Below are 21,725 nucleotides of genomic sequence, written 5' to 3'. Positions count from 1 at the left end.
ACTTATTTTTTGAGACAGGATCTTGCTCTGTCACCCAGACTGGAGTGCAGTGATGTGATCTCGGCTCACTGTAGCCTCCACCTCCTGGGGCTCGAGTGATCCTCCTGCCTTGGCCTTCCAAAACATGGAGATTACAGGTGTGAGCCACTGTGCTCCCCCTTTGAACACCTCTTGCTTTCTTTTCTGTCATTCAGTAGGCACCTCTGACTCAGCTGTGCCCCATAACATCTTCCTGTGACCAAAGGGCTCCCCAGAGGCAGGTCACCTGTACCCTAAGAGGAAACAGCAGAATGTCGCCGTCTGCAGCAAGGGATCCCACTCGGCCCCTGGAAGTGGACCTCCGTGGATGGCCTGCCCTGATAGGGAAGGGCGTGAGGGGAAAGGACATGACCCAGAGCAAGCCACGTGAGAAAAATTACAATAAAGGAAAAGTATGGGACATCCACCGGGGACAGGGAGCAAGCAACATAGGGCCACTGAGGGAAGCAGGTGACAAGGTGGGAGCCAAGGGACAGGGGTCATGGGGTCTGAATTTTCCTCAGCAAGCAAGTGGGAGCCAGCGATGGTTGTAGAGCAGGAGAACAGTAGGTCTGGACTCATAGAGCAGCTTGTGGCTCAGGGGAGGTGGGAGGGTTAGCTGGTTCCCCAGAGCCTGTGTGGGTGATGGGGGGGAGGGAACTGAGGCAGCAGACCAGAAGTGCTCCTGTACATTCCCCTGCCTGCCTGCCTTTTTTCCCTCCTTCCTCTCCCTCCCTCCCAACAATGCTGAGCACACAGGAACCTGCTGGGTGCTGGGAGGACACCATGGCCCCTTGAGAAGGCTGCCTGAGGCTCCAGGCAGGCAGAGTGCAGACCCAGCAGCTGCAGCCTCGGCTGTGAGGAGCAGCAAAGGCGCCTGAAACCAGGCCGCCCACAGGATGTTGGAAACCGCAGGGCCTGGTGGGTATCTGTCACATGAAAGGGGCCAAAGGCTCACTCTGCCTCCCTTCGTGGCTCACGGGGGATGGATGTGGAGCCTGAGAGGACACAGCCTCCTCCATGGGATCTCGGGGAGCAGCCCAGCCCCTGTTCCTCCCCCTCACAGGAATGTCCATCAGTCCACACAGGGCTGGTCCCGTTCCCCACTCTGCCCGCTCTGCTGAGAACCAGATGGGCCATCCTCCTGGCTCCTGGTGGAGGGGGATGCTGGGCTGGGGGCTCCCTAACTGTTCTCACTCTGAGGCTTTCTCTCCACCCAGAGCTGGGGTCAGCTGGACAGGCAGTGGCCTCAGCCCTTCCTAACTTGGCAACAGCATGAGGCCCCTGCCTGCAGGCTCTTTCTCTGTGAACCCCTCGCCTGGGCCCAGGCTGGGCTGTGGCTCCCCTGTGACTGCCTTGAGGGGCCGTGCCCAAGCCATGCCAGGTTGGGGCCACCAAAAGTGGAACAGGCCTGGAGGCCTCTTCACATTACAGTGAGGCAGGGACAGACCCGTTTTCTGATTTAGTTGTTACCAATGAAAGTTCTGCTGCCAGTCTTTTTTAACCCCTTTAGAAATTTTTTTAATATTGTTTTCAAAATAGAGACTTGGCCTCACTATATTGCCCAGGCTGGTCTGAAACTTCTGGGCTCAAGTGATCCTCCTGCCTTGGCCTCCCAAAGCACTGGGATTACATGTGGGAGCCACCATGCCCGGGCTGCCAGCTTCCTTCTCAGTCACTCCTGGAAGGGAATTCTCTCCCGCCTTGTCCACGAGGAGGCCCCTTGCCTGCCAGCCTTGCTGCGGGTGCTGTGAGAAGGTATTTTCCATCTGTCAGCTGGACCTAGTTTTATGCTGCCCGGGTCAGCGTCATCCCCGTGGCAGGGGCCAGGTCTACTCCTGGATGCCACCATGCCTCTGTGGGCTCCTGCAGTGACTCCTTCAACCCCTTTCCCTCTGGAGGCATCAGCTGTTTCACAGCTTGTTTCAGGACAAGGAAATGCTTCTTTGTAGGTTCAGGGCCAGCATCTAGTCCCCTGGCCGGGTGGCAGTGCATACACCGAGCCTCTGCCCAGCGTTGGCCCGTTGGCCCAGGAAGTGTCCAGCGGCCCCAACTGAATCCAAGGTCACCGCGAGGCTTGGATCCAGTCCCCAGGCCATGCCTCCCCCGGCCTTGGGCTCACACTGCACTCAAGGCTCCTAACCTGGCTTGTTAACTACTTGGAACCCCTCCCCCAACCCGTCTTTACCAGCCCTGAAGTTCTCAACTTTCAAGTCATGGCACACAACACATGCGTCCAAACCACAAACCCTGCGAGGCCGGACAGGGGCCCTGAGTGCCCACCTTCACCACTCCCTCTTACTTCCCTAACACCAGAGAGGGGGATCAGCCCATCAAGGAAGCAGCGCGTGATGCCTTCCAAAACAGGCCAGAGGCCAGCCTAGATTGATCACAGCTGATCTCAGGCTCTAATTGTCCGCCCCGGGCACCGTAAGCTGGGAAGCCAGGGCCTCTCCACTGGCTTACGTGCCAGGACACAGTATGTGTGCCAGAAACCACATTTCACCCCCTAAATTCTGCTCAGCCCTAAGACGCAGCTCACAAACCCCAGTTCTGGGAGGCTGTCCCTGACACAGCCCTTCAGGCCACCGAAGCTCGACCCCCCACCAGGCCGGGATAGGCCAGTGTCTGTCTCCTCTACTGGACTGGACGCGTTGGTAAAGGCATGTGGTGACTCGGTGAGTTGTGGGGTGAGCTGGGCGGTGGCGGGGGTCTGAGTCTGCTTTTCTAGCAACCCCCAGCTGAGGCAGCTGCTGGGGGTGCTTCGGCCCCACTTCAAGGAGCGGGGGGCTGGAGCTTGGCACCCGGCCAGGGCTCTGTTGGATGTGGGTGTGGGGATTAATGAATGAACATGTGCATCTCTGGTCGAGGAACTGAAATAAGGAGACAGCAGGCCCAGCTTACTCCGCAGTAAAGGGCAGGTGCAAGGTGGGGGCTTCTGCAGGTGTGGGGTGGGGGCTCAGGGGCCACGGTGTCTCCAGCTCCCACCTATTTCCCTCGTGATCTTCCTGGAGTGTGGCAGCCAGGAGATTTTAATAAAGCCTTTTTGGTTTATTGCACATCATATAAAACTGACTGCACCGTATTTGAAACAGACGAGGACATTCACAGGGATGGAGAGACCGAGGTTTCCTTCTTTCCTGGCCCTCATCTTCCTCCACACTGCTCCTGAGGCTGGAGGCAGCTTTAACCCAAAGAATGGAACCCACTAGTGAACATGTTTGTTTTGCGGGCATCAGAGTTGTTCTGGGCACTTGTGCACTGTCCACTTGGGAGACTGCTGGTAACAATGACAAGCGTCCGGGTAGCACGGCTGGGCCAGGAGAGCTGCACTGGGCTGTGGCAGTGCAGGGAGCCTGAGGACACCTGGTCTCAGGCTGGTGGTGGCTAGGGTTGGCCTGAGTGCTAAGGAGGACGGGCCCAGGCTGCTGGGGCAGGCTGGACCTATGTCCATCTCAGAACAGACGTGTGGGGCAGCTGTGCCCAGGACTGGTGGGCTCAGAGGGTGGCAAATGTGGCAGAATAGGCCATGCCCTGGCCAGCTGGTGATGGCTTACTGCCCCTCGGGACACCTGAGGGCCCTACTGGGTTAAAGGGAGACACACTGGGCTGGGCGTGGTAGCTCATGCCTGTAATCCCAGCACTTTGGGAGGCCACGGCAGGCAGATTGCCTGAGCGCCGGAGTTTGTGACCAGCCTGGGCAACATGGGGAAACCCCATTTCTACTAAAATATAAAAAATTAGCTGGGCGTGGCAGTGTGTGCCTGTAGTCCCAGCTACCTAGGAGGCTGAGGCAGGAGAATCGCTTGAACCCGGGAGGCGGAGGTTGCAGGGAGCTGAGATTGCGCCACTGCACTGCAGCCTGGGCGACAGAGCGAGACTCTGTCTCAAAAAACAAAAAAAGGGAGACACACTGTGGGCATGGACAGAGGAAGGGGCTGGAGTCTCTAAATCCAGTGGGTGACATGCTCCAAATGCCACCTAGAAAGCAGAGCCCAAAGGAGGAAGCCTTGGACTGGGCTGTGGTCATCGTCACAGTGCAGAGCTGATGTGGTCCCCAGGCCCAGAAATGCCTGTGGATGCCCGACCCACACTGGGTGTCCCAGGTCCTCCCTGCACATGGTGGGGGTGGGGGCTGCTGATGGCGGGGTGGGGTGGGGTCGGGATGCCCCGTCAGTTCCGTGCCGCCTTCTTCTTGCCCCGAGGCCACCGCCTCCTGCCCCGGAGCTTCTCCCTGCGGGCAGCGGCGGTGGTGAAGGTGATACAGTGGGTGTCCAGGAAATCCAGCAGCCTGCGCGAGGATACACGGAGGCCGTTCTGCTTCAGCTCCGACTGCAGCTCCCCCAGCTCAAAGGGCTGGTACAGCAGCACCTTCTGGTACAGGGCCGGCTTGGAGCGGATGTAGCATCTCAGCGCCTCGTCCGTGTCCGCCGCCTGCACGGCTGCCTGCGAGGCGCTGACCTCCTCCTCACCCTCCTCCTCTTCACCTGCAGACTCAAATGCCGCTCCAAACTCACAGGAGGAAGAACTGGAAAGAGCCAGACCAGGATGGTTTGCAACCCCTTTCTCTCCGGCCCCTGAGACCAGGTGCCTCTTTAAAGGAAGGAGGGTGTCTACAGGTCCCGTGGAGCCTGGCCCGTGGCACAGACGATCCGCAGCAAGGCAGGACGGGCCTGAGAGATCCCTGCAGGCTACTCCAGCGGGATCCTGCCCCAGCCAGAAGTGTACAGTGTGTGGAGCAGGAACCAGGAGGCCTGTGCAGGGCTGGGGTCAGGGAACCAGCCCCCTAAACCCACCTGGTTTTCCCATAGGTCAAACCCAGAAGGTGATGGGGGTTTTTGAAGATTGGACATTAGGCCTCACTCGTGCCAACCCTCACACCCACGGGCCAGAGGATACATGAGGCCACTGACCCCATCGCATCCATCCTGTTACCTCTGTGAGCTCAAGGAGCTGTCACTGCCGTCCACAGAAGTGGCCACGGATTCCTGGGAGGCTGGGAGCTGGGCATCATCATCAAGGCCTGGAGGTGCCTCCTTGGTGGGCGACCTGCTTGGGGGTGCAGGTGCGATGCTTTCATGATGCTTCCTTTGATGTCGGGGGCCCTTGGTCTTAGCAGGTCCCTTGGGCCTATGGGCCCCGGGTCCTGTGGTGGCCTCCTGCTGGGCATGGGCCCCTGCCCTTGAAGGCTTGTAGGTCTGGGAGGTGAGGGTCCGGCAGCGAGGCGCCTGCAGTAGCGGCTGTGAGGACTGGCTGTCATCCTCAGAGTCTGAGTCTAGGGTCTGGTGAGTGTACTGGAATATCTCCTTCAGCTTCAGAACCATCTGGCGTTTAGGCAGAGGGCGGACTCCAAACCTGACGGAGGGACAGGTGGGCCTCAGGACCCACCCACACAGCTGGTCCACACTCCACAATGTTCCCCATCTTAGCAAAGAGTGATGCCCAATGCATTCAGTGAATGGCTTGTGTGACAAACCATAGATGCCTGACTTCTGGGAGCATCGGAGGTTAGTGTCTATTCTAGGAGCCAACTGAGCTTACTCTGAATATTCCAAAAGAAACATTGTCAGCCAGGCACAATGGCTCACACTTAGAATCCCAGCACTTCAGGAGGCTGAGGCAGGAGGATAGCTTGAGTTCAGGAGTTCAAGGCCAGCCTGGGCAACATAGCAAGAGCCCATCTCTACAAAAAATACAAAAATTAGCCAGGCATGGTGGTGTCGCCTGGAGTCCCAGCTACGAGGGAGGATGAGGTAGGATCGCTTAAGCCTTGCAGGTTGAGGCCACAGCGAGCCCAGATCACATCACTGTACTCCAGCCTGGGCAACAGTGAGATCCTATCTCCAAAAATAAAAAACAAAAGATATGCTGCTCCCAGTGCTGAGGGATGGTGGCAGCACAAGCTTCCCTGGGTGCCCGAGTGTAAGAGCAGTGTCATGTGGATGTGAGAGTTAAATGTTCTTTTTAAAAAATCAGGCCTCCACTGGGCGCAGTGACTCACACCTGTAATCCCAGCACTTTGGGAGGCCGAGGCGGGTGGATCACGTGGTCAGGAGTTTGAGACCAGCCTACCATGGTGAAACCCCATCTCTACTAAACAACAATTAGCCAGGCGTGGTGGCGCACACCTGTAGTCCCAGCTACTCGGGAGGCTGAGGCAGGAGAATCTCTTGAACCCGGGAGGCAGAGGTTGCCGTGAGCTGGGATTGTGCCACTGTACTCCAGCCTGGTGACAGAGCGACACTCCGTCTTTCAAAAAAAAAAATCAGGCCTCCTCACTCAGACTGCTCTGGCTAGAGGGCCATGTCTATCCACACGGAACATGGGGACCTGCTGCCCAGGGGTGACATACAGGAGTCTCATGTGTTGCCTCCCTGGGGAATGGTACGCAGAGAGAACTGGGCGGCTCACCCGGCACCCAGCAGTCACGCATGCTCCCTAAAGGAGCCGACTGCAGGCCTTTCTTCCCAAGCCCAAGCCAGCTGCATCCACCAGACCCAAAGAGAACACGCAGGGACCCTTCCGCCCCCAGGCGTGTGAAACCTGGTTACTTGTGGGAGGGAGAAGACCACCAACCTATCCAGTTCCTTCTTCAGCACCGGTGTCTCCATAATGGAATACTGTGGCATCGGTGTTATGGGCACTTTGGGGGGCAAGTCCTTCTTCCGATTTACACCTTCTGGGTAAAACAAAAGCAGCACACGTTTTAGCACGACGGACACGGATTGCCCATGTCTGATCCCAGTAGCGTGACCAAGAGGAATACTGCACTTGAAGGTAACCCAAGCATCGTTTTGCTCCATGAAAGCAACAACGGTCACCCCTTCCCTGTCTGGAGCAGGGGCTTCCCGATGACAGCATCAGTGGCACGCACTGAGGACCACACCATGTATAACATGGATCCCAGCTGAACATGGCTCCTGGGGCCGGTGAACCCAACAGCCCGGCATGTGACTAAAACTTAGGCATGGAAACTTCAAAATGTCTGCCCCGCAGTGACAACTTGAGGTGACAATGGGCCACACTGATATACTCTTCAGACAGGCTTAGACATCAGTTTTGTTTTTCAAAAATAATTCATCAATTAAAAAAACCCAATTAAAAAATGGGCAAAGGATGTGAACAGACATTTCTCCAGATAAGATCTACAGATGGCCAATAAGCACGTGAAAAGGTGCTGAACATTGTTAGTCATCAGGGAAATGCAAGTCAAAACCACAATGAGATACTACTGCACGCCCACTAGGATGGCCATAACAAAAAACAGAGGGCTTGGGCAACATGGCAAAACCCCATCTCTACAAAAAAAAAAAAAAAAGTTAGCTGGGTGTGGTGGCCAAAGCCACCAATGTGGGCAGCTGTTTGTGGTTGTTCCAGCTATCTGGGAGCTGAGGCAGAAGGATCACCTGAGCCAGGAAGGTTGAGGCTGCAGCAAGCTGTGAACACGCCACTGCACTCCAGCCTGGCCGACAGAGCAAGACCTTGTCTCAAAAAGACGAGCAAACAAACAACAACAAAAACAGAGTAACAAGTGTTGGTGGAGATTTCAAATGGTACAGTCATTCTGGAAAACAGTCTAGCAGTTCCTCAAAATGCTAAACACAGTTGCCATATGACCCAGCAATTCCACTCCTAAGTATAGAACCAAGAAGAATGAAAACTTATATCTACACGAAAACTTGCACATGAATATTCTTAAGTGGCATTATTAATAACCACAAAGTAAAAACAACCCGTATGTTCACTAATAGATGAATGGGTAAGCAAAATGTGGCTTACCATCAGTGGGGTATTAGTCAGACAGTATGCTCAAAGCTGGGGCAACATAGCAAGACTCTGTCTCTACTAAAAAAAAAAAAATTAGCCGGGCATGGTGGCAGCTGCCTGTAGTCCCAGCTACTCAGAAGGTTGAGGTGGGAGGATCACTTGAGCCTGGGAGGTCGAGGCTGCAATGAGCTGTGATTGCACCACTGCACTTCAGCCTGGGTGACACAGCAAGACCCCTGACTCAAAAACAGGCCAGGCACAGTGGCTCAGGCTTGTAATCCCAGCACTTTGGGAGACCAAAGTGGGTGGATCACTTGAAGTTAGGAGTTCGAGACCAGCTCGGCCAACATGGTGAAACCCCATCTGTACTAAAAATATGAAAAAATTAGCCGGGCATGGCATGGTGATGGGTGCTTGTAATCCCAGCTACTCGGGAGGCTGAGGCGGGAGAATCGCTTGAACCCGGGAGGTGGAGCTTGCAGTGAGCCGAGATCGTGCCACTGCACTCTAGCCTGGGCGACAGAGCGAGACTCTGTCTCAAAAAAAATAAATAAATAAGAAGGTATAAATTACTGATCCGTGCCACAACATGTATGAATCTTGAAAACTGTATGCTAACTGAAAGAAGCCAGACACAAAAGGCCACACATTAGTAATACATGACTCTGTTTATATGAAATGTCCAGGATAGGCAAATCCATAGAGACAGAAAGTATGTTCTTGGTTGCCAGGGCTGGGGGAAGGGGAAGGGGAGAGACTGCTCATGGGTGTGGGATTTTTGAGATGATGAAAATGTTCTGGAATTAGAGAGTGGTGACAATTGCACAACACTGTGAATGTACTAAGAACCACTGAACTGTCCATTTTAAAAGGGTGGATTTTATGGTATGTGAATTATATCTAAATAAAGCTGTTACTTTAAAAAATAATAGACTGGGCGAGGTGGCTTACGCCTGTAATCCCAGCACTTTGGAAGGTCGAGGAGGGTGGATCACCTGAGGTCAGGAGCTCAAGACCAGCCTGATCAACATGGGGAAACCTCATCTCTACTAAAAGTACAAAAATTAGCTGGGAGTGGTGGCAGGTGCCTGTAGTCCCAGCTACTTGGGAGGCTGAGGCAGGAGAATCCCTTCAACCCAAGAGGTGGAGGTTGCAGTGAGCCGAGATTGCGCCGCTGCACTCCAGCCTGGTGACACATTAGAACAGTCAGACTTTGCTTCTTCTGCCTTTTATGACCATGGAGCCCTTTGAGCCCCCGATGAAAGTGGTAGGTTCTGTCTCCTGAGAAAGGCACGATTCTTCCTGTGGCCGCAGCATCATCCTGAAGCCCACCTCAGATCTGCTGTGCAGCTTCCTGCAGCCGTTCTCACAGCACTGCCTGGGAACTGGTTAGAAATGCAAATCTTGGTCACCCTCCTGAAGCGAGGCTCTAGGGCAGGCTGGGGCAACGGGTGCTATAAGAAGCTCTCCAGGTGCTTCTGAAGCCCCTGAGGGCCGAGGGCACTGTCAGTCGTCTCATTTGTCTGGATTTGGGAGGAAACGGGCCCCCAGGCCACAGGCAGGTGTGCACTCACAGCCTGGCCTTTCTCCCAGTTGTGCTCAGCCCAGCCCGGCCCTCCTGGCCCTCCCTGGAGGTGCCTGGACGGGAGCAGCAACACTAAGGGGGCCAACACCTGGGGCTCTGACTCTCCCTGGGGACTGAAATGAGCAGGGAGGTGGCATTCCTGCACCTGAGGGCACCAGGAAGAACGGACCTCACAGCCTCTCACACTTATCCCACCTGATTCTTTTTTTAATTGAGGTGAAATTCACATAAAGAAATCATAAAGAGAATAATTCAGTGGCATTAAGTATTCACAATATTGTGCAATCATCACCTCTATCCATTTCCAAAACATTTTCAGCACCCCAAAAGGACACCCTGTACCCCCCCAAAAATGGGGAGCAGTCGCTCCCCATTCCCCCTCCCTCCAACCCAGGGCAACCACTAACCTGAGTTCTCTCTGGATTTGCCTATTCTAGACATTTCATATCCATGATGCAGACAGTACATGACCTTGTGTGTCTGGCTTCTCACCCGGCAGCATGTTTTTCCTGGGTCGTCCCCGCTGTAGCGCGTGGCAGTGCCTCATTCCTTGTGGTGGCCAAACGCTATTCCCTTCTCTCGCCGGGCCACGCGGGGCTCCCTGTTCATCTGCTGGCGGGCCTTTGGCTTGCTTCTACCTTTTGGCGACTGTGAATAGCACCTCTATGAACGTGATGTCTGAGTCCCTGTTTTAATTCTCTTGGATACACGGGTAAAAGTGGAATTGCTGGGTCCTACAGCCATTCCACGGTTAATATTTTGAAGAACCACCCTGGTCTAATCTTAAGGCATGCCGATACTTGCTGAATGAGTCGTGGCCTTTGGAGGTGCCGGCTCCGTGTTCTGGAGAAGGGTCTGTAGATGTGGATTTTTAACACATGCCCAGGTGAGCACTGGATCCAGGTAAGTCTGGGAAACACTGACTTACTGGCTAAGAAGTGCAGCGTGAGAGCCAGCCTGGCTCTCCTCCACCGTGGAGGGGAGTCTGGAAGGCAGCGGAAGTGTCGTGCCTCAGGCCAGCAGGCATTCAGCGCCGCCAGCCCCTGGGTCTCATGACCGACCTCCACACCCGCTTAGTGTAAAACAGTAACAAAGACAGTCCCCTTCCCCAGCTCTCCTGGCTACTCACTGGGTGTCTCTAACCCTTCGGGCTTCTGAGCTCCACCGACGCTTAGCATCTGCGCTAGAGGAGGGGTCTCTGGAGGCCTCTGCTCTTCCCCGTCCCAATCGTCCCACAGAGCCGAATTCAGAAAGCTCAGCCTGCTGTTCCCCGGGGAACCCGCGCCCAAGGACTTCTCTTGCGATTTCCTCCGGGCAGCGCAGCTTCCTTGGATGGGGGTGGTGTCCAGGAGTCCCAGGGAGCGGCAGTCACAGCTGTCGGTGGCCTCCTTCATCCTGCGGCTGGGGCTGCTGGTGCTCAGGGGGCCGGTCCGCTCCAGGTTCCAGTGATCAATGGGAATTGGCGAGAGGGGCTCCATGTGCCAGCAGCAGTCGTCAACTGGAATTGGAGGGTCACTGTCCAGCGGGGGACTGCTGTTGGCCTGATAGGAGGCCACCTCCTGCTCATCGTCACTGTCCCCGACTTCCACCACTTCACTCACTGTGGTCTGGCTCAGGAAGCTTGGCCCAGGCAGAGAGTGTTTCAGGAACCGCCTGCTGAAGTGGGCGCGGTCCCCTGAGATGGGACGTGGAGCCAGCGGAGAGGAGTGCGGGTGGCCCCCAGGGTGGGGACGGGAAGGGCTTTTGTGGCCTTGCCTTCTGCCATCAGAAGTTCCTGGAGAGACGGGAGTGAGGCAAGAGGACGGTGTCTGGGGCGGTGGTGTCTGGGTCCTGATGACGGAAAACTTCTGTGCAGCCTCGTTCCCTTCCCTGTTTCCTACCGAGGCCCTGGGCGTGTGCTGTGTCACCGCCTCCACGGCCAGCCCGCTCCTGAGGCTGCTGATTTGGGTCTGGGAAGAACAGTCGCGGCTTCTGCTGGCCAGCGGGGTGGCGGGCACCAGCCATGAGGTGTCTGTGGTGCTGCCCTCGCCGGGGCTGCTCTCACGGTCACAGAACAGCCAGGGAGCCCCTCTGCTGCCCAAAGAGCCCCGGTTCTCCAGCAGCGCCCCCTCGTCCTCCTGCTGCAGCGCAGCTTCCCTTCTTGGTGGGCTGTGGGAAGGCTCCTGATCTGCATCGACGTCAATGACGGAAAACAGCTCACAGGACCTAGGGCTAATTTCTAGAGCTTTCCTTTCTTCCAGAGGATCACTAGAAATGGACTTCATTTTGGTTTGTTCTAGCTCTAGCTCCTCATCGGAGTCCAGTAAGAGGATGACCTCGTCTTCTTTGTTCACTTTGGATGAAGATTTCTGAGGCGTGGAGCTCAAATGCTCAGGGTTTGACTGGGTTAGGTCAATGGACAGAGATTTTTCTGGGGACATCAGGACCCCCTTATTTCTGCACTCCAGCATGGACCGACGCTCTGTGCCTTTCTGGTGGCCTGGCTCTTTAGACAGCATGAGGATGCTCCTGTCCCTTTTCTGCTTTGATGGCATAGCTGGAGACAGCGAGGTTGGGGAGCCCACCTGGGAAGTTCCGCCGCGGGACCGGGGTGTCGACAGGGACAACCCGCTTGTGTGATGAGGCTGATGAGACCCGTGGGGACTCCCGCCCTGGGGAGGCCCCAATAGGAAGCGGCACGGGTGCGGTGGAGACACCTGCCAGGGAGCCAGGCGATGAGAAACCTCCAGCCCCCTTTCCCTGACAGCGCCACTTCGTTCCTCAGGCTCACTTGTTACTTGGGACGGCTCTGAGCTCTCTCCCTGAGTTGATGAGAAGAGCTGTTCGTAATCACCGGCATCATCCGAGTACGGAAGGGGGCCTTCTTTTCTCTCTGCCCGGCAGCCCCTGGAAGGGCTGGAGCAACTGGAACGGCCAAGCGCCTCCTGCTCGGGGGCCTCTGCTCCCCGTGCCCCTGAGCACTGGTCCTGGGGTGGTGGGAGAGGGCGCTGTCCCACCTTCTCCCAGGTGGTGGTGGCCTCATCTCTTCCTGGCTCCGACGGCTGTATCTCCTCCACCTTGTCCCACCGTTCCTGCACCTGGACACTTGCTAGGAGCTGCCCAGAAACCGGACTGCCACCCTCCAGCCAGTCAGCATCCTCACCAGCACCCACTGCTTTTTCTTCCTGGAGCAGCTTTCGCTGAGTAGCTGCGAATTCATAAATTTCTTCCATTTCTGCTTCATTCACGTTTTCTTGATCTTCTTTGTGGTCCTTGAATTTCAACAAAGTCTCCGCTTCCTCCTCTTCATCTGCCCACATTGACCTCAAGAGTTCCTGGAAATTCTCGGCCCTGCTTTCGCAATTCTCGGCTTCCTTCTCCTCCCATGGTTTGCCCCCTGAGTCCGTGGTGACAGGCACCTGTTCGCACAGGTGAACAAGCTCGCTCACACCAAACCTGCAACACGAAACACCAAGGGTCATCGCCACTCTGCATGGAGATGGGCTCTGGGCACCCCAGTGGGGTGGCAGACCAGAGCAGAATCTTCACCAGGAGGAATGACCATGACCCAGGCCCTGCTCCCTTTGAAGATGGAGCCCACACTCCTTGCCAGAAACACCCAGGCCACTTCGTTCCAGAAACCAGAGACTGACAACACTTAAAGCAGGGCTTGCTAACTACAGCTGCAGACATAAAGGGGTGTGTCGGGCTGAATGTAAGGTAACAGGGATTGGCAGAGTTACAAAACTGGGGAGCTGCTGCCTCAGAGGCTCTCAAGACATAGCGTTAGGGCCAGGCATGGTGGCTCATGCCTGAAATTCCAGCATTTTGGGAAGCCGAGGATCACTCAAGGCCGGGAGTTTGAGATCAGCCTGAACAACATAGAAAGTCTCCATCTCTACAAAAAAATGTAAAAATTAGCCTATGAGTTCAAGGCTACAGTGAGCTGTGATCATGCCACTGCACTCCAGCTTGGGCAACCGCAAGAGACTCAGTCTCTAAAACAATAAAAAAGGTGGCTCATGCCCATAATCCCAGCACTTTGGGAGGCGGAGGCAGGAGGATTGCTTGAGGTCAGGAGTTCAAGAACAGCCTGGGCAACATAGCGACACTCCATCTCTCCAAAAAATAAAACATAAATGAAGACATGGCATCAGACACAATCCACAGCAGACCAAGTCCTTGCATCAGCCCAGGCCAATGGGCAAGCCAGCCAGCCACCTGCTTGAAGGCTCTGTGGCCTAGTCAGTATATTTCCAACCCCAGAGGCTGAGCTGTTCCTTTCCTAAGAAAGCAGCAGACGGAGGACACAGGCTTGGATCAGCGACCCAGGCCCTGTCCAGAGGCATAACACTTGTCCCTCTGAGCTGCTGCCTCTCTCCTAAGATGCTGGCTGGATGCAAGCCAGGGGAGCTGCGGCATCTGGGATGCAGCCTAAGCATTCTCTCTATGCCGTTTTACGGGACTCTGGAAAGGACTGCCATTGCTCAGGTCTAGCGGTGGAACGATCACTGAGCAGCAGTGTTTGGGGGGCACTGTAGCCAAGGGCCATTCTCTTATCACACGTAGGGGGTTAAAAACCATGGGACTCAGTAGAGTCTTCCTGATCCAGTGCTTGGCACCCCTGCAAGTGTCAGTTCTGGTGTGTCTGTTCTGGCCTTTCACCTAACACGCCCTGTTCTACAGGGTCATCGCTGGCCATGAACTTGGGATTAAAAGGTATACACAGGACTGTTGGTTCTCTCGGCCTCAGCCCCGAAGTCCCGAGCCCTCTGCAGCAGCACAACCCTCCCCAGAGCTGTCAACCTTCCAGTCCTCGCCAGTTACTTTCAAAGGCTGGGGAGCAATCCAGACCTGTGGGCCAGGGAACTCAGCTCAGAACTCAGGCCAGGAGGAAGGCCAGTGTCCGCGGTATAGAGATAGTGCAGGAATGCGCAGGCGGCCTCGGTGCTCACGTCACCCAGCAGGACACGCTGGGTCAGAAGCCCGTCCTCTACAGCAGAGAAGCCTTCGTTGTTCACCTGAAGGTGAAATGCAACACAGAGGGTTTACTGACCAGACACTTGTAACTTGGAGCAAAGCAGATGCTCTGGGGTATCCTGCAAGTCACTAGTCTTTTTATTTTTCTTTTTAGAGACAGTGTCTCCCCGTGTCACCCAGGCTGGAGTGCAGTGGTGTGATGATGGCTTACTGCAGCCTTGAACTCCTAGGCTAATTTTAAATTTAAATTTTAATTATTTAATTAATTTATTTATTTTGAGTTGGACTCTCTCTCTCTGTTGCCCAGGCTAGAGTGCAGTGGCGAGCTCTCGGCTCACTGCAACTTCCACCTCCTGGGTTCAAGCGATTCTCCTGCATCAGCCTCCCAAGTAGCTGGGCTTGCAGGTGCCCAGCACCATGCCCAGCTAATTTTTTGTAGTTTCAGTAAGAGATGAGGTTTTGCTATGTTGGCCAGGCTGGTCTCAAACTCCTGACCTCAGATGATCCACCCTCCTCGGCTTCCCAAAGTGCTGAGATTACTGGCGTGAGCCACTGCACCCAGCCCCTAGGCTAATTTTTAAATTTTTTTTGTAGAAATGGGCTCTCACTATGTTGTTCAAGCTGGTCTTGAACTCCTGGCCCCAAGGGATCCTCCCACCTCAGTCTCCCAAAGTACAGGGATTTCAGGCATGAGCCGCTGTGCCCAGTCCCTAGTCTTATAAGCAGCTCCATGCCCCAGGAAAAGCATTAGCCACTGTTTATGCAGATTTTTGGCCAATAATTTTACAGGTGAGGCCTAACACTCCTCTTTTGTCAAATCATATTGGGACTAGATATTCTAGGACCCAGTTAGAGTCCTCCTGATAGACACAACTGGGCTCCAGAACTTTGACAGAGACTGAGAATAGCTCCCTGAGTTCCTACCCACACTCAAGTCAAATGCTTTCAAGTCAGAAAGCAGAAGGTTCATCAGCAACTCATCCCTGAAGAGATGAATTATGAGCTTTTGTAATTATGCAAATAGAGGAAAGAGAAAACAATTCTGGGAAACAATGGATTTTCTTTTTTGTTTTTTTGTTTTTGACCCTGTCGCCCAGGCTGGAGTGCAGTGGCGCCATCTCAGCTCACTGCAAGCTCCGCCTCCCAGGTTCATGCCATTCTCCTGCCTCAGCTTCCTGAGTAGCTGGGACTACAGATGCCCACCACCACGCCCGGCTAATTTTTGTATTTTTAGTAGAGATGGGTTTCACTGTGTTAGCCAGCATGGTCTTGATCTCCTGACCTTGTGATCCGCACGCCTCGGCCTCCCAAAGGGCTGGGATTACAGGCGTGAGCCACCGCACCTGGCCAAACAATGGATTTTCATTCAACAGAACAAAACACTGATGTTTCCCGATTCTGAGGCTACCCCTCACACCCACTCCTAACCTCAAGCGTGGGTCTGTATCTCTTCTCCGCGTATTAGAGAAAGGGATGGGTGGGAGGGAGAAGGTGAGAACATTGTGGGGCAGGAAGTGAGGGTGATGGGGGTGGTAGAAAGGGCATCTGAGACATGGGGAGGCCTGGTTGGAGAAAGGCAGGATTAGAGAGGGAGAGAGAGGAAAGGAGGGCACACGGTGGCCTGTGTACTTACATACTGGATGAGGAGCGGGCATCGGGCATAAAGCACGAACTTGTGGGCGTAAAGCACCTCCCCGCTGTCTGTCTGGAACTGGACATCACTCAGGTGTGGGTTATTGACCATGGCACCAAAGTCAGCAACCAGCAGACCAAGGGAGAGCTGAAGCGGGAGGAGAGGAAGAGCTGTCACCTCCCCACCTCTGTTCTTCTGCCGGGGCAGTGGGAAGCTCCCCACATGGAGGTGGTGTTAGGGTGGGCCAGGTGCCAGGACCTGCATTCTCCTTTCCTCTCCAAAATGGTTCCCATGATGGGCTCAACCTCCGAGTGACCCTAAGGCCCTGAGCAGCACAGAAGAGCAAAGCACTAGCTTGTTCCTCTGGCTCTTGCCAGTGGGTTCCCTGGCACCCGTGGAGAGGCCAGACATGGGGCTAGACGTGAATTCACAGCGCTGGCAGCTCCTGCACTGTGTGGGCCAGGCTGTGGGATACCTAGGCTTTGAGGAGGTGCGCCCGTCCCCTGTGACGGACAAGCACCCTGAGTCCAAGCAGCTCGGGGACCTGGCCAAGAGGACAGCCGGGTCCAGTATGTGATGATGTCCCTAGGCTGGCCTTGGCATGAAGTGCTTGGTTGACACTGACGTGCAAATGGGAGGAGGTCCACTCTACAGAAAAGCCAGCTCCCACCCTGGGTCCTCCCCACACAGCACACTGACAGGGAGGCCGGGCCAGTCTGCTCAGCTGTGCTCTGGAGCCCAGCCCAGGACCTGCACAGAGGGCAGGGACAGCAAGCCCTCGGTGAGCTAGCAGCTACTGAGGAACGAGCAGAGCGTGCCTGGATGGGGCAGCCACGCTGAGAAACTGTGGTCCCTCTACACTCCTGGGACCTGGGACAGAGCAGGCTCTGGGGCCTCAACCCCAAGGTGCCCACGGAGTCACAGACAGAAAAGGCAGAAGCCTTGTGGCAGAGCCCCTAGAGGGGCGCCGGGGCGGCTGTGGGTCCATGGCTCTGCTCACGGATGTCAGCATGTGGCAGCCTTCTGGAAAGCAGAGACCTTCTTGAGAGGCCACTGCACTTGCATTGGGGGCCACAGGCCAGTGGTGAGCCAACCCCATCACACATGTGGCAAGCGGGAGTGGCCGGGACCACAGAGCGTGGGACAGAGCCAGTCCTTACCGAGGTGCGGCCGCCCCTTTCCAGGTGCTTGTCCTGCGATGGCACCACAAACCCAGTCAGAGGAAGGCCGCCGGGCACCACGTCCAACCCTGAGCGGAGGATTCACAGGTTAAAGGAACGTCACAGCCCAGCCACATCCACCACCAAGAAGACAGCGTTGACCACAGGCTGAGCCGGCCCCTGCGGTGCCTTGAGAGGCGCTTGCTTTTCGAGGACGCCTTCATGCAAAGCAAACGCGCACGCCCTGTTTCACTGTTAGCCAGGATGGTCTCGATCTCCTGACCTTGTGATCCGCACCCCACCAGGGAGGTAAGAGAATAGCAAAACAGCTCACCCAGAGGATTCACTCGCTGTGGGCAGACAGCTCTGTCTTTGGTTAAAGTGGAAGGAAAGTCATGACAGAGTTGTCAACGCCACATTCACCTTTGAGAAAAAATGAAAGCGCCCAGAGGCTGTGTATTCTCCCACCAGGTCAGAGCTGCCACCACAGCGGCACAAGAGCAGCCTCAGCCGCGGGGAAGGGAGGCCCAGGAGGGCAGGGCTGGCCCTGGAGTCCCACCCAGCATCTCACCTGCAGCCCCTTCCGAGCCAGCCAGGCCCCCACTGCTGGGCCACGGGCTGGCGCTCAGTCCCTCCCTCGCCAGGTCCATGAGGTCCTGCAGGGCCTGGTGCTCCCTCTGGCTGGCCGAAGGCGACAGCCCCCTAGAGCCACAGCCTGCAGGGGGGGTGCCGTGAAGAGAGGGTGACCTTCGCTCTGAGTGCTCAGGTGGCACCAGCGGCGGTATGGGCTCCTGCATGAGGCCCTGAAAGAAGCCAGTAAGCAGAGTGACTGTGTGGTCGCTGTCACTGACGCACACACTGCAGAAGCTGTCACATGTGGTATGCATGGCTGTACCTAAAACTACAGAGCAGGACGTAGGCTGTGGGGACGGAGCTCCAGCCACAGCCCGGGGCAGTCCTGGGACGTTTTTCCCCAGCACTCATGTCAACATGCTCCGCCTCGGTCATGGCCAAGGCCAGGCCTTGGCATCTGTTTGCACAAAGGCTTATCAGGCCAGGGGGGCCCAGGCCTGCCACCCTCCTGAAGTCCATGGCAGGAGGACACTTGCTGCAGGACTGTCTGGAGTATGTGTTTCAAATGCAGGTTCCTGGGCTCCATCTGAGGCATTTTGCCAGCTGCCCTGGGACTCTGCTTTTTTTTTTTTTTTTTTTTTTGAGACAGAGTCTTGCTCTGTCGCCCAGGTTGGAGTGCAGTGGCCAGATATCAGCTCACTGCAAGCTCCGCCTCCCGGGTTTACACCATTCTCCTGCCTCAGCCTCTCGAGTAGTTGGGACTATATGCGCCTGCCACCACGCCTGGCTAGTTTTTTTTGTATTTTTTAGTAGAGACGGGGTTTTACCATGTTCGCCAGGATGGTCTCGAACTCCTGACCTCGTGATCCGCCCGTCTCAGCCTCCCAAAGTGCTGGGATTACAGGCTTGAGCCACCGTGCCCGGCCCTGTTTTTTTTTTTTTTTTTTTTTTTTTTTAAAGACAGAGTCTCTCTTGTTGCCCAGGCTGGAGTGCAATGGCACGATCTCGGCTCACTGCAACCTTTGCCTCCCAGGTTCAAGTGATTCTTCTGCCTCAGTCTCCCAAGTAACTGGGATTACAGGTGTGTGCTACCATGTCTGGCTAATTTTTGTATTCTTAGTAGAGAAGGGGTTTCACCATGTTAGCCAGCCTGGTCTCAAACTCCTGACCTCGTGATCACCCACCTCAGCCTCCCAAAGTGCTGGGATTACAAGTGTGAGCCACCGTGCCCAGCCAGGACTCTGCATTTTCAACAAACTCCAGGAACACACTCTGGTGGAAACCACGGGTTCTCCCTGATCCTACCCAGAGTACCATGTAGTTGCTGGACAGAGAAGAAAGCTGCAGCTACCGAGTGCCCCTCTGGCCTCCTCCCGCCTCTGCCTTTTCTTCCTGGACTTTTCATCACCTGGCTGTGGATACCCAGTGTTGCAGTTCTGGGACCACCAGCCTCCCACAAAAGCCTGTCCCATGTGCCTGAGGGGAGGGACTCACCTGGGCAGGCCGCTGGGGCACGAGGGGAGGGACCAGCCTGGCCGTGTAGAAGGCCTCCGTGGCCCAGGCCCCAGTCAGTGCACTGCCCTCCCACAGAAAGTTCTGCTTGCATTCAGGTGGAGGAGGACACTGGCCCACTCTTTCCCACCCTTCCTTTAAAATCCTGCTGGCAGGAAGTGGTGGCGTGCTAGACAATTCCACTTCCTCAGAGAGGAGCAGGGCCACACGGTCCTCTATCTGTCGGCCTGTGGTTTCAGAGTCCTGGACTAACAACAATGGGGGAGACACTGGGGGTTTCTTCTTGCGACTTTTCTTCTCTAGAGAGAAACAAAAGCGACACCATCAATGGTGGAGTCGGTCCACTCCCCCGGGACCCGCTGGTGGTCTCTCCCAGGGCCTGTTCTGGCCACACAAACCTGCTTCTGGTTTTATCCTCTCAGAAAAGGCACTTTCCAGCCTGAGTGCTGGCACAGCCGCACATGGCTCCATCTCCGACCGGGACAGAGCCATGGCCACCAGCAGGTCCTCGGACGGTGCCTCGTCCACCTTCCGCCTCTTCCGTGGCTCCTTCTTGCTGGCGGGTCCTCTCCGTTTCAGACCTCCACCGTGATCACTGAAGTGAGAAGACAGCCAAAAAGAAAAGTTACTGGGGCTAGAGGAGTGCACGCTTCTCAGGTTGGTCACACTGGCCTGGAGAGGGCTGGGCCTGAGAGAAAAGTGATGGATGTGGACCTGCCAGGCAGACCCCTCCCCCACTTCTATTGCCTCGTGTGAACTCATTCAATCACAGGCCAAAAGTTCAACATGGCCAGGCACGGGAGCGTCTGGGTTCCTTCACGTGCTGCTGTCCAGTAGGCTTATGGCAGATGTCCAGAGCCATCTGTGGTACCTGCACATCCTCATGTGGCCAAGCCCGTCCAATGGAGTCAACAATCGATGGCTCTAAGCAGGCTCCCTGGACTCCCACCACCTTCACCCATCAGTACTTCCGATGCTCCTTACACGGTCCCGGCCACACCAGCAGAAAAGGATCCCTTCCCTCCTGCAGGGGCTCCAGGGCAGTGCCTCTGCCCATGGCCAGAAGGAAGGGCTTCCCAGCTTAGGCTGCCAATGGTCAACATGACAACAGCCGCCACGGGACTCTGCACTTTCAATGGGCAGCAGTGCGTTTGGTTTGGAGGAAATGAACAGGAGTTTTCGGCTGGAGAGAAGCTAGGCTGTCTGGGTGCCTCCCACCAAGCTGGGCAAGGAGGAGGGCAGAGGTGACAAAGGAACTTAGCACAAACTGGGCCTACCTTCCCTGCATTGCAGTCATGCCTCTGGCTTTTGCAAAAGCCCGTGCTCTCCACGGGGCCAGGGATGGCTCAAATTCACCTTCCTAGGAACCTGGATAACCACAGCCTCCCAGTGGGAAAGGAGCCGCCTGGGCAGCCCAGGACCCTGCCTCTGTGAGGGGAATGCAGACTCTGTCCCCTCCTCACTCCCCAGCAGGCCAGGTTTGGACTGTGGGGAAAGAGTATGAGGTACTCTGGCCGGGGCATGCGTTCTGAGGACCACAGGCTTGGCCTTGGGGGAGGGAGGGGTTCAAAGACCCCATAAGGGCATCCAGCTCCTGTAGTTTTCTACTCTAACAGCCTTCTAAATGGATCTACATACATCTAGTTTCAGTACTTGGAGGTATTCTAAAAAGCAGACATACTTTATCTGAGCAGGTGCTTTTGGTGTGGTCCTGCCAAGAAAGAAGCAATGGCTTAGATGACCTCTATTCTAAGGCCTCAAGGCTTGCACCCCTACCATGCTAGTGTGGAGGTGCTAAATATAGATGGGCTCCCCCACCAAGAGAATCCCCTCTGCCCTCTGCCATCTCAGCCCCAACCCAGCTCGGCTGCCCATGACCTGTGTGCAAAGCAGTGGGCGGGACAAAGAGTCATCACCTTTGGCGCTCCCTTTGCTCTTGACAGTGGTCTCAAACCTGGAGAAGTCAAAGGTCCAAGTTGCCTTTATTCACTATGAACCTGGTGTCAGCTCTAGCGTCCTCAGCAGCACGACAGGGTAGAGCAGGGCCAGCCCTCTGGCACTTGTGTGGCTGTGGTTTGTATGCTGAGGACTTGTGTCCTGGCTGTGAGCAGGGCCTCTAAAAATCTTGTTTCACCAACTTTGTTGTTGTTTTTGTTTTATGAAGACAGGTTCTTGCCCTGTCGCCCAGGCTGGAGTGCAGTGGTGCAATCACAGCTCATTGCAACCTTGACCTCCCACACTCAAGCGATCCTTCCGCCTCACCCTCCCAAGTAGCTAGGACTACAGGTGTGCAGCACCAGCCAGCTAATTTTTTAATTTTTTGTAGTGATGGGTCTTGCTATGTTGCCCAGGCTGGTCTTGAACTCCTGGGCTCAAGTGATCCTTCTGCCCTGGCCTCCAAAGTATTCAGATTACAGGTGTAAGCTACCGTGCCTGGCCTATCACCAACTCTTTGAACTGTGCTGAATAATCTTATGTTAACAGTGTGAAAACTGGACTGTGCTGAGGTGGAAACCAT

The 21,725-nt window shown here is 55.5% G+C and overlaps 1 protein-coding gene across 3 annotated transcripts in view; it reads right to left on the bottom strand.

Moving 5' to 3' along the window:
• Positions 1-3,048: 3,048 nt before the first annotated feature.
• The window catches only part of SLX4 (SLX4 structure-specific endonuclease subunit), a 29,486-nt gene continuing 10,809 nt past the window's right edge, over positions 3,049-21,725 (bottom strand). For all 3 annotated transcript variants that reach the window (XM_030925323.1, XM_030925324.1, XM_030925325.1), the window contains 10 exons: positions 19,606-19,802; positions 19,190-19,506; positions 17,694-17,925; positions 17,123-17,211; positions 15,963-16,109; positions 14,204-14,370; positions 10,500-12,805; positions 6,595-6,697; positions 4,954-5,373; positions 3,049-4,546 (listed from right to left, as the gene is read on the bottom strand). In XM_030925323.1, the coding sequence (XP_030781183.1) occupies positions 4,192-4,546; positions 4,954-5,373; positions 6,595-6,697; positions 10,500-12,805; positions 14,204-14,370; positions 15,963-16,109; positions 17,123-17,211; positions 17,694-17,925; positions 19,190-19,506; positions 19,606-19,802 (4,333 nt within the window). In that variant the 3' untranslated portion in view covers positions 3,049-4,191. The remainder of the gene's footprint in view (positions 4,547-4,953; positions 5,374-6,594; positions 6,698-10,499; positions 12,806-14,203; positions 14,371-15,962; positions 16,110-17,122; positions 17,212-17,693; positions 17,926-19,189; positions 19,507-19,605; positions 19,803-21,725) is intronic.

This window comes from Rhinopithecus roxellana, chromosome 20 (assembly GCF_007565055.1).
Source record: "Rhinopithecus roxellana isolate Shanxi Qingling chromosome 20, ASM756505v1, whole genome shotgun sequence".
In the NCBI taxonomy this organism is placed as follows: Eukaryota; Metazoa; Chordata; class Mammalia; order Primates; family Cercopithecidae; genus Rhinopithecus; species Rhinopithecus roxellana.
This window is presented reverse-complemented; position numbering and strand designations above follow the sequence as displayed.